At 51.3% G+C, this 13,876-nt stretch overlaps 2 protein-coding genes across 2 annotated transcripts in view; one reads left to right on the forward strand and one right to left on the reverse strand.

Annotated features, from left to right (window-relative positions):
- LOC122382133 (protein fem-1 homolog B-like) overlaps positions 1 to 13,876 on the forward strand; it is a 70,110-nt gene that overhangs the window by 12,258 nt on the left and 43,976 nt on the right. The window lies entirely within an intron of this gene.
- Positions 343 to 11,392, reverse strand: LOC122382132 (proteoglycan 4-like). Its single transcript, XM_043367077.1, has 2 exons — positions 11,284 to 11,392; positions 343 to 5,469 (listed from the first exon to the last, which is right to left on the reverse strand). Exons 1-2 carry the CDS (start codon positions 11,387 to 11,389, stop codon positions 1,337 to 1,339), a joined length of 4,239 nt encoding a protein of 1,412 aa, XP_043223012.1. The 5' UTR covers positions 11,390 to 11,392; the 3' UTR covers positions 343 to 1,336.

The raw sequence follows: 13,876 nt of genomic DNA on the forward strand, positions 1-13,876 counted from the left end.
GTTCCCGTGAAGATCTGAGATGGACATTTTAGGTATTACACCCAGTGCCGCTGGGCGGCTGAAAATTTCAAAGAACCAACATTTTTTATACCTATTTGTTAGAGAACAACAAAATAGTGGAAGACGTGAAAACCCTTCGCCCCAGTGCAGGTTTATTACAAAGTTTAGCGTTAAGTTACACAAATGGAGATCACCTCTTCTTCCTCTTTCCTGCCATGCATAGTAACTCTTTTTCAAACAGCGTTCTACATTTGGCGATATATTTGCAACATAAATACACCATACAATACAAATAATTTTGAAATACGGCACACCGGTGCATTCATATTCATGTGTGCCGTCTTTATCACAACTCGTAGTTAACTAAATGTCGAAGAATGGTGCACATGGCCAAAATACGACCCAAACGGAAAATATACATTATTAAATTACTTCATGCTGCCGTGTGGCTTTAAGTACCTTTTGAATGACGCTATAGTTGTGACATCAGACTTGCTTACATTGTCATAAAAAACTGCTGTAGCTAAGCAGCTTCACTTAATCTAAGAAGTTCTTATCTAAACCAAGCAGCACCCATGCATCACTATCTCGCAAAAAAACTTATGATTAAGCTAAAACCCTTCGCTTTGTCGGGTTCGATTGAATTGCGCTCTTGGACGCTTGGTCACAAATAATTGTAGCCAGATTCACATGTATTTCCACTACATATACATGCAACTATCAAAATGCCTCCATTGTCGCCAGATGAACACCGAGCTGAAACTCGTATCCGCGAAATAGCCATAACAAAGCTTGCTATGGCCAAGCACACAACTAGCGAGGCTGATCCCCGTACTTTGGGTAATGCCGCAGAACTATCAGTAGTAAAACAGGTGAGCCATGCTGCCGGCAGGTGCTATAAATAGTCTCTCGATGGCCTCAACATGGCAATGTGACGCGTCCTAACCCCTTAGGCTCGAATAAATCCGAGAAGTGCCGCAGCACACACTCATACACCGAACTGCCCGTCCCCGAGCACAGCATTATATCAAACGCCAAGTCCCAGTGAGGACTACCGGCAATGCTCGTAAGTGGTTGGATCACCAATTATAAAACTACCTCACACAAGGCCATGGAAAGTCGCATGTCAAAAATAAAACGTCTGAAGAAAATGACACCACGACACCGTCAATGCCAATCAAGCCAACAGTTGATTTTTGTGATTGTTGGCTAGTCCTTCAAACATTTTAGCATTACCGTGTCTCAGTGGCACGATGACACGCTTGCAATCCCCTGGCTCAGAGTTCCTGCGCTAGTTACACCAGAACGTCTCTCCCTCCTCGCACTCCGAGCCTCCTCACAGGGAGAGCCTGAGCGCCGTGAAACTCAGCCAGGAGGAGAGTAGTACAGTCAGCACGGAAACCACCACCGACTGGGCGCCGGAGCGAACCGGCAGCAGCACCTCACCCCGCGCCGCGCCCGACTCCTGCTCGCTCTCGCTGCCCAGAGTCAGCTTTTCGGCGTGTCGCTCGTCGTCGATGCCATTGAAGCCGTCGAAGGGCCGCGCGGGCTCCGGTCGACGCGTGGGCCGACGCGACGGCTTCCGGGTGGTGGTCGGAGGGGCCTCTGTCAGACTGACTGAGTTGTCCTGTTTGGGGCCGAACCGAGTGTCAGGACGCACACTCTCGAGGATGTCGTCGAGCGTCCACTGGCCCCTGCTTGTGGTGGGCTCTGTGACTGGTGCACGAGTGGTCGGCTGGCGGTAAGTCGTCGGGATAGGACTCAGAGGATCGGTGTCCTGTGCCATTTTCTGGTCATGACGTTCTCCGTCGTCAGCTGAGATGCTGGGACGGTGGGGCGGGGTTGGAACCTGGGTCAGGTCAAGGCCAGGCTGTTGGGTGCCGCCGAGTCGCGCTGAATCGTCAGATACCGTGACTTCCGAGAGAGGACCGGGAGTGGTCGGCTGGGGCAGGTAGCTAACCGCGTGCAAGCCATCGTGATCTCCGCCACCTGCGCTCATGGTGGGCGTTGCACCAACACGGTTCACCGAGGACTTGAAGCTCGCAATGACCGCCGGCGTCGGCACGGTGGTGCCGAGGCTCTGGACGTGTAGAGCAAACAGTTTCTGCAGGTCGGCAGCGCTGGTGGTCGAGCTCGGGTCGGCCGTGGTCGTGGCCTTGGTGTACTGGGCGAACAGAGCCTGCAGCTTGGCTTCCCGGCTGCTGGGGTCCAGGGTGGTCGGCTGAGGGAACGGAGGATCGGTGGTGGTGGACGTCGAGGGTGGCTGGGTCGCCTTCGTGTACTGCGCAAACAGGGCCTTAATCCTGGCCTCCCGGCTTGCCGCATCGTCGAGAGAATCGTGGGCAGCATCGTCATTGACAGTCATAGGTGCCTTAGTGGTAGTTGGCGGAGCAGCGTCGGCAGAGCTCAGCCTTTCCTCCAGCCGGCGATTGAACAAGGATCGGAAGTCTTCGTCGGTCAGATTATCTTCGGAGGTTTGCTCCTTGCTTGCTGCCAGGTTGCGATCGAACTGAGCTCGGAGCCAGTCCTCGCGGGCCTGTGCGACGCTGAGACGATCCTCCTTGTAGCGGTCCATCAGTGACCGCGGGCGAGCTGTGGTGGGTACGGTGGTCACGCCTGGCTCCGTGCTCGGCAGGTAGGCCGGACCCTGCGCGGTGCTGATGCCGTACTCCTGGCCAGACCCGGTGGTCGGCAGGTAGCCCGGAGACTGCGAGGTGCTGGTTGGGTAGTCGTCTGCTGTGGTGGGGAGATAACCCTGCACACTGCTTGTCCGGTAGGCATCTTCCGAGGGCGTAGTTGGCAGGTAGCCTTGGTCAGAAGCCGTCGTTGGCTCGCTAGGCTGGCTCGGCGAAGTGCTGGGCTCAACCTGATCCTCACTTTCGTCATTGTTCGTCCTCAAGCGGCGCCCTCCAGGCCGTCCGGGCCGCCGCAGTCGGGACGCGCCGCGACGTCTGGCCGGCTCCTCGGTTGGCGCAGCCGCTACCGTCGCGAAGGGTGTCTCGCCGTCGTCAGATACACCCGACGACGTGGTGACATCCAACTCTGGGATCTCCGGGGCCGGCGTTGTGTAGCGACTAGGCCTGACTATCCCAGGACCACGCTGGGGTCGCCCACGGCGCAAGGGGCGTGGCCGTCTCCCCCGACTTGCTTCTGAAGGGCCTTGCTCCTCGTTGTCATCTAGAGGACCGTTTTCAACTTCGACATTCTCATTGTTCCTGCCTGGAAATCCGCGTCGGTTCGATGGTCTGCGACGATTAGCGATTCGTGCGGCCTTACGTTGTTCTAGAAGGGAAATTCTGTCCGTGGGAGGACGAGCCAGTACAGAGTCTGAGTCGCTTCCTTCTCCGATCGCGACCGGCGTCTCCTCACCCTCAGACTGCTGGCCACTTAACACGTCGTCCTCTCGTATCTGAGAACGCTCCTTCTCCAGGCGCGATCTCGGTCTGTACCGTCTTGTAGGAGGCGCCTCTACTGGATGGACATCTTTGAGAGTATCATCGGTACCTGGTGTCTCCGTGGTCGTCGCATCATTTCTCCTTGGTTGCAGCCTGTGCCGCCTGCGCCCGACAGCCAGAACTCGAGGTCGAGGGCCTTGGTGGCGATCCGGGATGAAGGACAGACTGTCGCCGCCCGCAATGTCTCCATCATCTATGACTTTGTCATCCAGAGACGCTTCCGATGCAGTCGGTGCTATCGTGTCGCCCTCACTGGTCGCGGATGGCTCAGTGGTGTCATCTTTCGACACTCGCGGGACCTTCTTCAGTCTCCTCCGAATGACAATACGGGTACCGTTCAGAGGATCAATGAACTCTCCCACAGGTGTCCTGATGAGATCCTGACGTGACGGCGCATCGTCCTGGTACACGCTGGCCGCCGTCAGGAGGATAGCCTTCGAGGGCCGTCTGCGGAATCCTGCTCCGGACTCCGTCTCGTCATTGGTTGCGGGCGATTCCGGGGCGGCAAACACCTTGTCGTCGGCGTTGTCTGGGGTTTGACTGGCGCTCAGAAGAGGGTCTGGCTCAGGCGTCGGCCGCTGCCTCCTCCGGTGACCAGGACGCCGACCGCCGCTGCGAATGCGCTTACGTCTGGTGGTCGACTGGGTGCCTCCGAGCCGACCTCGGTCGCCGTCTCGGTAGCGCCGACGCTCGTCGTCCGGATGGGTCTGCGACTCGGTAGTAGGAGAAGAGGCTTCATTGGTTTCCGAGGGCACTTCGGAATTCGACGAGGGGTTTGGGCTTGCTTCCTTGTCATCCTGGCGGAGAGGAGAAGGCGTAGGGGATGGGACATCTGGGATTTGTTGAAGACCGTCAAACTGATCTTCGGGAAATCTTTCATTGGGCTGGAACTGGTTGGATGTGCGGAAGTTGTCATTATTGCCCAGCTGAGCGCTGTTTCCGCTTGCGAAGCTTGGGTGAGGGGTGCCGGTGAAGTCGTTACTAAAGAACCTGTTGTTCTGGGGTACTTGATTTACATTTCCAAAGAAGTCATTTCCGGGGAAGCCGTTAAACACAGGCGTTGGGCCGACTGGGAAATTCCCACCGAACGCGGGGGCCTGCTGTCCGAATCCGAAGGGCGCGCCACCACCAGACGGGAACACGCCAGGGAAAGGAGGTCCGGAAGGGAACGGCCCAGGCTGGAACCGTGGGTCAGGCCCAGGCAGGGCGCCGCGGAACTCTGAGACAGGCTGCGCGGCTGCCGCCACCTGCGTCACGTGGATGGGGGCCGAGGGTGCGCTCTGGTCGGCGCCGGGAGCACTGGCCGGCTCCTCCAGCGTCGCCGTGGCAGCCAGCGTGGGCCGCACGCTGGGCCGGTAGGTGGTGACCGGAGGGTCCTCCTGCTGTCCAGAGGGGAACACCTCCGGCTCCGGCTGCTGCTCAGACGGGAACAGAGCCGGCTGCTGCTGCTCCGGCTGCCGCGGGCGGATCACCTGGCGCCGTCGGAAGCCGCCGCTCGGCAGCTGAGCTCTCCAGCGCGGCACAGACTCGTCCGGCCGCAGTCGACGGGACAGCCGAGCGCCAAAGTCACCGTGGAACGGCACCACCTGCTGGATCTTCTCCGAGCCGAGCAGCAGGTGGCCGTCCAGCGGGTCAAACTGCGGCGGCGCCGGCTCGCCGCGGCGCACGTACACCGGCCGCAGACCACCGGACGCCTGGAACAGCCCCGGTCGGACGGCCGGCAGCTGCTCCTGACTGTGGGCCGCCTCCCTGGGACCGCTCGGACGCACCGTCAGGACCGACCGCTCGGCGGAGGGGGCAGCAGAAGGTGAAGCTGAGCGAGCCGAGTCCTGCACGCTCGGCCCAGACTCCTGGAGCGCCGAGGCCGGCAGGGGGCCGCTGCCGATGGCGTAACCCCAGCTCTGTGAGCCGTCGTCGTGCCGGTGGTGGCGCACGCCGAACGACATGCCCGTAGAGAGGTCCTGCGCCTTGGGCTTGTTCATCGGTTCCACCTCGAACCCGTATGAAAACATGCCTGTAACATAAGGACATGACGGTTAGGTCGTTGGCGTGAAAAGAGAATGGATACAGGGTCATCTGCTCTGGCATATTATCCATCATTGAGCAGGGAACGGTTCAAGAACCAAACCGACTGATGAACCGACGACGGACATCAGGCGTCTGACAGTGCGGCGTAGTGAGTAACACCGGCATCCGACGCGACGTTGCACACTGCACAGAGCACAGTCAGTCTCGTGGTATGTCAGGCGGCTGCGGTCAGTGTGTGTCCAACACCGCCTGATCGCATTGGCACGACTGAGCCGATAATTCGCCACTTCCGGATCATGTGTAAGACATTTTCTGATCCTTCTCAAGGCCAGATGTGTAAGATACGGCATAGAACTGAGTTAAATGAGTCGAAGTGATTGGGTCGCTGGAGTAATTTTGAATAGTTTCGAAATTCTTGGTCCTACCCAGGCCAATTTGTAGAAAATGTATAGCTCGACAAAATACCGTCGAATGGCTGATTACCCGGTTGGTAACGCCATGAATATAGAATACAAAGACATGACATTTAATCGTGGAACAATTGTATTACTCGTGTACGGAACGCAGCTGATTTAACGTGCTCATTTTGGATATTTTGGCTAGAAGCACGGATTGGGAAATGTCCCAATAATCAGGCATCGCCACAAAATTCCTTAAGAACTGTTAATTGTTATTACATCACCATTCAAATGGACAAGATCACAACATCCACGCATCGAGGGTGAGGTCCGCTCCAAGTTTGGTCGTTTTACTACGATGAGCACGCACTGTGTGTACGTCATTATCGAATTAGCCGACACCGCACGGCCGTTCGAGAGATTAGTGAACAGATTATTCCGACTGGGTGCACGGCCTGTCTCTACACATCTGACAGTTTCATGGAACGCTGGGAGCAGGGACACGCCCAGCGCCAGTTCGGACGGCATTTCCAGAGCCACTTTCCTGTCCCTGTCTAGCTCTCGAGTTCGACTCACACGACCAACACGAGATCGTGCAGCGCCGCGGAGGTGAAGGTTATCAGCAGAGTTTATCGGAGTTCTGTACGCAGGATATGTGATCCGGACGGACGTGACGAATAACATCCGTGGAATATCATGAGACGTTAAGTTACTACTAGCTCAGAATGATGCAGACCAGGAAGAATATTGGGATTAACGTTAATGTCAAATGTAAACGTTCAAAAAGCTCTGGATAAAGCTCTTAAAAAATTAATTGGGAATTTGGGTGCTGATAAGATAAGCCACACCTGCTTACACAATTGTGCACCAATTTTATAGCGCATTACGCCAGTGTTTTGATATTTACGGTAATTCTTGGTCGGTGATAATTTTGCAGGGCTGTAAAACAACGCCTAGCACATCATGTACTGGACATAGCTAAACTAAGCCAGCACTCAAACCAGACAAAACAGATTCCTTTGAACTAAGTATTTACTCTCTCTTTTCTGCAGATACGTACTATGCAGGCGTGACGTAACTATTCGTGAGAAAATCCTATTTGCAGCAATGTTGCATGTCGACTAGTCTGCTCCGATGGCGTGTTAGAGACCACGGTAGCGCCACTTCTCCCTCTCAGAAGGATGTTCCTCTGGGCTTCCAGTCCGGAAGCTGTGCTCTGTACCTAAATCAGGAACACCCAATATGTTGGGAGGTGAAAAGATTCACAACTTTCTAAATGCCTGGTCGGCCTGAGAGCAGTGGCAGAAATACTTGGTGTTATTTAGGGCGATAGCAGCGTGAGCACACTGCCCACATAATCGTTGTTCCTTTAGGTATGAGAGCCTCCTGAGAAGCATTGTTCACTGGTCTTCGCGACTGCCGAAAACGTTTTCGCTTCACGACTCCACGAATCCACGAGAACGTCACCGTCCCTTTGTGATCCTTTGGGCTAGCAACGATCCACGGAGGGATGGAAAAAGAGCCGATGAGAGGGAGAGAGAGAGAGAGAGAGAGAGAGAGAGAGAGAGAGAGAGAGAGAGAGAGAGAGAGAGAGAGAGAGAGAGAGAGAGAGGGAAGGGAGATAGATAGCATGCGCACCGGTCGAGAGGAAAATTAGCCAGCAGCAGTGAACAGTGAGCTTAAGGTTCCCAAACCAACAGATCAAGGCAAGAATGTCAGGCTCAGGGCAGTGCACACCAGAACAGAAAGGAAAATGATATAATAGTGCAGCGAATAGAACAAGCGCATTGACAAACTACAGGACGTGCATATTACTGAGAGGACAGCGTTATTGATCAGATTAGACAGGACAAGGCTGATCAGAGGAATCAGGACAGGACCGACCAGTTCCACTCGGAACAGTGCAAACCGTTTGGACAGAATTCTACACAGGAGGAAACTCCGCTGCAGCTGGCACGGTTCTGTCGCCAAGAACAGGTCTCGTGTCCCAGAGCCATTCCGGCCAGATGCCCGCGACTCCCACCGCCCCAGTCACGTCTCCGGCGACCCCGACGGAAAATCAGTACTTTCCTGTCTGAGACTGATTATAAATTATTAACGAAGTTATCTGGTTCACACTCGCATACGATCTTTCAGATTTGGAAATGATGGTTTGCTGGACTACGCAGTTTATAACGCCGTTGAAACTTAGCGCTAAAATTTACGGTAGTTCCCATTTGTGTAGGGGAGAGTGGGGCAAAGCGGCCACACGGGGCAAAGCGGCCACCCATCGTTTTAGCCCTTCATAGCTGGCGTCAGTTCCAATTTATGGTTTCCAATTATACTTCTCTTCACGGTCGTTCGAATGAGCCAGACTGGGGTTTCAGGCCCATCACCATTGTTCTGTGAAACACGGAAAAGCATTTCTTGCCAGGTTACCAACTATGTTTACAATTTTTAAATGTTATGTTATTCCATAACCGTTTGGAATTTTTATAAGCGTTCTTGTCCATGCATTGCATGGTTATCGTACATGCATTCTACCAATTTTAATGTTTTTTACCCCACTAATAGCTAAGCTGGAATATTTTTGTCTCGGACGGTATGCGCGGGGCAAAGTGGCCGGGGCAAAGTGGCCACCCCCCAATTGGCCATAAGTTGCTTCCATCTGGATAAAAAACATTATTTATATTCAAATGTGTCGTCATGCATTCATCTTGGCCACTTTTCAGTTGCATGAGTTACCAAATAATGCAATTAAATGTTTATTTTCATGAAAATCCTTTCTTTGTTTACCTACAGGTGGAAGATGATAAAGTAAACATCCATCCTCGCCATCAAATTGTCACCATCACCATTGTCACCATCAAATACCCTAGTCGTACAAGAGGCAACTATTTTGTTTCTCACATCGGGACTTGAGAAGACGCCGGTGGCCGCTTTGCCCCAGGGTATGGGGCAAAGTGGCCAATATGCATAGGTTTAAAGTTTTGTCAATATCTTTCATATGTGAACCCCTTTGGAAATAAAACGCAGTTGAAATAAAAGGCAACTTAATAGGGATCACATTGGTATAGAAAGAATCTTTCCAAGTTTAAAAATCAAGCGTTGGCATCGTGAGAAGCGTTAGGGTGGCCGCTTTGCCCCACTCTCCTCTACTATTGTTTGTAGGTTCTGGAGTTTATTTGAGTGTTTAAAGAAGTTTCTGGAGTTAATTTCGAGTGTTAGTTGGGCACATCCGCTCGGCTCAGCGCTGCTTGATTCAATACTTTTAAACAAGGCGTCAAACAGAGTTGGTGTTATTGTGATGTGTTGAGTTGAAGTTTGCCTTTCACCAGTACGCAGTGAACAACTACTTCTACTTTTGACTGCTCCAGAATGAAATTAATCGAACGCCTAGACGGTCAGTGGCTTTGTTGAAGACAGTTAGCTTTATTGTTTTCGTCGGTTGACTTTCATGAGTTTCCGATACGTTTCCAAATAGAATGGCTCGGGATGGCAGAATTTACACATCGGAGCAGCATGCTCATAAAATGCTACATATTTCACCGAGTGTTTGGTATGCCAGACCGCGCCGGTTGCAATAGTAACTTATCTGTTTACGGCAGTCTTATGTTCCGCACCGTCCCTGTGGTTCAATACCGTGTCGTACCGTCTCCGGGAACAACAATGGTGTGGCGCGGCTGTGAGGTCGCCGTGTTGTGCTGCAGACCGGCTTCCGGTCACGGCATGTCACGACAATTGACCTGTCTCGGCCTATCACGAAACGTCGCTGGGTGTTTCAGCGGCGAAGAGAATGGTTACCGGTGAAGGTGGGTTGTTTAATTGAGAATTGATACTGATATGGGATATCTTATGTTTGCAAATAGTGGGAGATCATGTGTGTTTTCAAACATCAACAAATCACAGCTTAAGGCGTTCCTGGTCTTGTGGAATTTGTCTCATAACATTATCAATAACAGGGCAAGTTTGTATTGCCTGAAAAGGTTGCCATGAAATTTCCACCCTTCACATTTCAGAAGTCGGTTTTCTATGCATTATTTTGACAAAAGGTTAGATAAATCATACTCGGTATGGAACACACACGATGTTGGTTCGAAATCCGTAAATTTAGTAGGCAGCCTCCGCGTATAGGCCCGCTTCGACGCACCGTCAGGACCGAGGGCTCGGCGGAGTGGGAGACGGCCGGCCGGACAAGACGAGTCCTCATCTCCCGTGCTGCACTCATCTCCCGTGCTGCACTCATCTCCCGTGCTGCACTCTTACTCCATTGATGGATCGGTTCTGGAGCGCGTTTCCGAAGTGCGTGATTTAGGAGTGATTGTAGATTCAAAATTAACGTTTTCGGCCCACATCAACCAAACAGTTGCTAAAGCGATTCTCATCACTCTCGGCATTCTCATCAGGTCATTTCAAACTGGCCTTAGACGTCAAAATTTCTGCCAGAAAACCTTGCAGGCCACGTACTTCGCGAACGTCCGGTCTATTCTGGAGTATGGGTGTGTCATTTGGGGCGGCGCGGCGAAGTCACACGTGGAGCGGCTAGAACGTGTGCAGCACAAGTTCCTCATGTGGATGGCATCTAAATCCAACAGCACTGTGACCCATTCCCTCACCTACGAGCACCTGCGGCAAGCGTTTCGGTTTCCCACTTTAAAGGCAAGACGTCTGCAATATGACATCATGTTTGTGCGCAATGTTTACCGCGGTCAGGTGGATTCGCCATACCTGCTTGGCTGTTTCCCGCTCCACATACCTGGACGCGTCACCCGCAGGCTTTCGCTTTTCGAGACGGCATTAGCTCGTGTGAACACTGTGAAGTGTGGGATTTTTAGCCGGCTCCCTGAGGAGACCAACTGTTTTTTACGTCAGGTTCCGGAGGCCGATGTGTTTAGCATGACCCTATGTTCTTTTAAAAGCCATGTGAAGAAGTATATCAACGCGTCGTCATAGTCTTTTATCCATTTTATGTTTACATGCCGTTTTCGGTCTCGTTTTCTGATGTGTTAATAGTGTTTACCTTTAACGCGCATTCATCATTGTATTGTATTCATACATTTTATTATACTTGTTCATTTTGTATACTTTTACCGCACTTTTACCATTTTATATTTCCATCTTGTGCACATTTGTATTTATTGCGTATTTTCTTATTAAGTGTTTTTATTTTATTCATAGTGTGTATGTATGTGTCATTGGACTTCGCCTATCAATGGGCATTGCCTGTTGGCGATTATATGAATAAATAAATAAATAAATAAATAAATAAATAAATAAATAAATAAATAAATAAATAAATAAATAGAAGAAATATGCAAATTGAGGATTGCTGAATAGCGGAAAAGACACAAATGAGCACACCAAAGGAACCAAAGCGTTCACACACGGTTAAGCCCGGCTAGAGCAGCGCCACGCAAACCCACCTTTCTCCATATCCTTGTCGTAGTAGAAGTTCTCCAATCGCCCGTCGTGAACTGACGTAACTAGTGGTGCCAAAAGGCACACCACTAGGCATGTGAGGCAGTGCATTCGCGTCATCTGAAACAGGGAAATGTCATCATCATCATCATTTATTTCGTTTGGAACTCCATATTCACGGCTATTCTGTCCAAGTGTCAATACATATGTAAATACATAGGTATACGATGAATGGTAAAGATGTTAAACGAAAAAAAGTACAGCACGTATGACGTGGTATCACACAATATAAGCGCCTAAAGCGCCTTCCTAAAATGATACAATTATATAATTATATGGCCCCGTAAACCGTTAAAATTGAGTATTGACCGGCACAGCTGACTCGAATAACAGCGTTCTTAACCTCCTAGTTCAATGAGTTTATGAGTTACATTGCCAAATAGCGTCACGAGTCACGACGGCATTTAGATAAGAAAGTTTAGCCTTATCTAAGCGGAAGGAGGGTTCTTCCTAATTTGACATAAACTAAAATGTGAGCAAGTTGTCAAACGCAAGTCAAGCACGTTTTGGTGCATTGTTGTCATCATTCGATAGAAATGCCTTTTTTTTTTGCTGCGAGAAGCAAACCCGGCGTTATATCGAGAAGACAAAATTTCACACTCGTGCAAAGCCGGCAAGAGCTCGGTCTGCCCCGGTCACGCGTCAGGCGCTAGAGACTTAGAGAGGTCTTGCAAAATTCAAAGCCCATCTTGCGTTTCATTCCAGATCGATTGACTGAAGGAACGGGAAAAAATATCGATTGAAAGCGACAGTTTTCGCTTCTACCGATGGAACGTAGTGGAATAATGGTTTTGCTGTTTGGACTTCTGGTCAATACCAACTTTATTTCGCTCAAGTTTGAATTGAACAAGAGATAATGAGCTACCCCAACATTGCATGGGTGACATAAATATTCAGCAGAATTCCGTATGATAACAGATCACTGATATTTAAACGGACAGATTGACGATGCCGGAGCCCAAGCCGTGTGCACGGGTACAGAACTCTATAGCCCGATTGGCCTATTCCGGGAAATTTGGTGAATTACGATGCTAAAGTTTAACGTACTTATCAGAGCCGGACACGGTCCGTCGCATCCATTGACTTCAACCGGCTAGTGGCTACAGCTGCTCCCACCAAACGCGGGTCAAAGGATACGCATAATAATTGATCTTTCTTCTCCTAATTACTTGCACCGAAAAATGAGTTCACCATGCATAACCTCACCCTTGTTGTACACAATAACACATGCCAACAAATAAACACGGATAAACCAAGGATTAGCAAATGCACGGATAAGATAGTGAATAACCTAAGCGCAAAGTCCCGACTCTGACAACTCACCTTTGTGTTATTGGACGCAGAGCTGACGTCACTCCATGAAGTCGTGTCACGGGTAAACCGAAACGTTCTCGTCCCCCGCAGAGGACGCTCCCGACGAACCGTTTCTGGTCCGAGCACGGTCCAAGTGCTCGGTGTCTGGCGGACAGACAGTGGTCTTCGTTTGTCCCCGGAGGACCGGATGTGGTCCTCAGATCACCAGGGGATCGTATCTGTCCAAAGTACGACACCAGCAGTGGTGCGTCTCGGGCACCAGCCGTGGTCACCAGTGGTGTAAGGCAATCCCTCAGCCTGGACTGTGCTGCCAGTCGCAGCCGCAGTGGGCTCCTCGCCCTGGGAGCAGTTCACCTCTTTGCACGGTTCGGGTCGCTGCTGACGGGGGTGACACGACCTCGGAGGCGGCGCGGGAGATACTGGCCGGGCGGGGCCGGCCGCCGGCCTCTCCAGCTTCACTTTCCTGCCAGCCACCCGGGGGGGGGGGGAGGGGGACAGGCCCTCCCCCCCCCCCCCCACCGGCACGGAGAGGCACGGAAGCTGAGACTGCTCCGGCGGGAGGAAGGAAATCGGCAGTTCTCACCGGTCGTGACCATCAGATGACGACCAACGCTTGGTCATTGGTCTGGCAGCTGATGATTGGTCAACACCTCTTGGCACTGAGCGTGGCTTTACACGCGTTTTACGGATCGAGCACACAAGCGTGATCATAAGATGGAAAAAGAAGGGAAGCAAAAGTATGCAACAACGCTGTGTTGCATGGAGTTCCGAGAGGTCTTGCGTTTGGCTCATTAGTCACGTCGGCTGTAAATACCTATGTGACTGATTTATCATGAATTCAATATAATTGCTCATGACACGCCACGCATTCGAACTAAGTTCGAGAATGAGAAGAAGCCTAAAAATTAAAGCAAATAATGTTTGTGTTGTATCAGAGATTATGCAAAATACCTAGCACCGCCATTTTATTTATCACATTTTCAATTCCAGAATCAAGATCATCTGCAGTGGTGAGCCTAGTCGATCGACAATAGCTGAAGGGAGAAGGAACATCGAAATTATTATTTTTTAATCCACGCATTTAGTCAGTTTTGGGGGTCAGGTCAAATGCGAGTATGTACCTACACCAGAGGTGACCAAAAGCAAACAATTTCCCGAGTTTGACGCCGATTTCCCGAAAATCGTCCATAATTCGTGAACTACTATAAGAATTAGAATTATATC

Source organism: Amphibalanus amphitrite, unplaced genomic scaffold (genome assembly GCF_019059575.1).
Source record: "Amphibalanus amphitrite isolate SeventyFive unplaced genomic scaffold, NRLGWU_Aamphi_draft 000134F_arrow, whole genome shotgun sequence".
Taxonomy (NCBI): Eukaryota; Metazoa; Arthropoda; class Thecostraca; order Balanomorpha; family Balanidae; genus Amphibalanus; species Amphibalanus amphitrite.

Coding starts and splice junctions, on each gene's coding strand:
- LOC122382132 (XM_043367077.1), bottom strand. CDS start 11,389: ATGCACTGCCTCACATGCCTAGTGGTGTGCCTTTTGGCACCACTAGTT. Junction 5,470..11,283: donor CGACAAGGATATGGAGAAAG/GTGGGTTTGCGT, acceptor CTTATGTTACAG/GCATGTTTTCATACGGGTTC.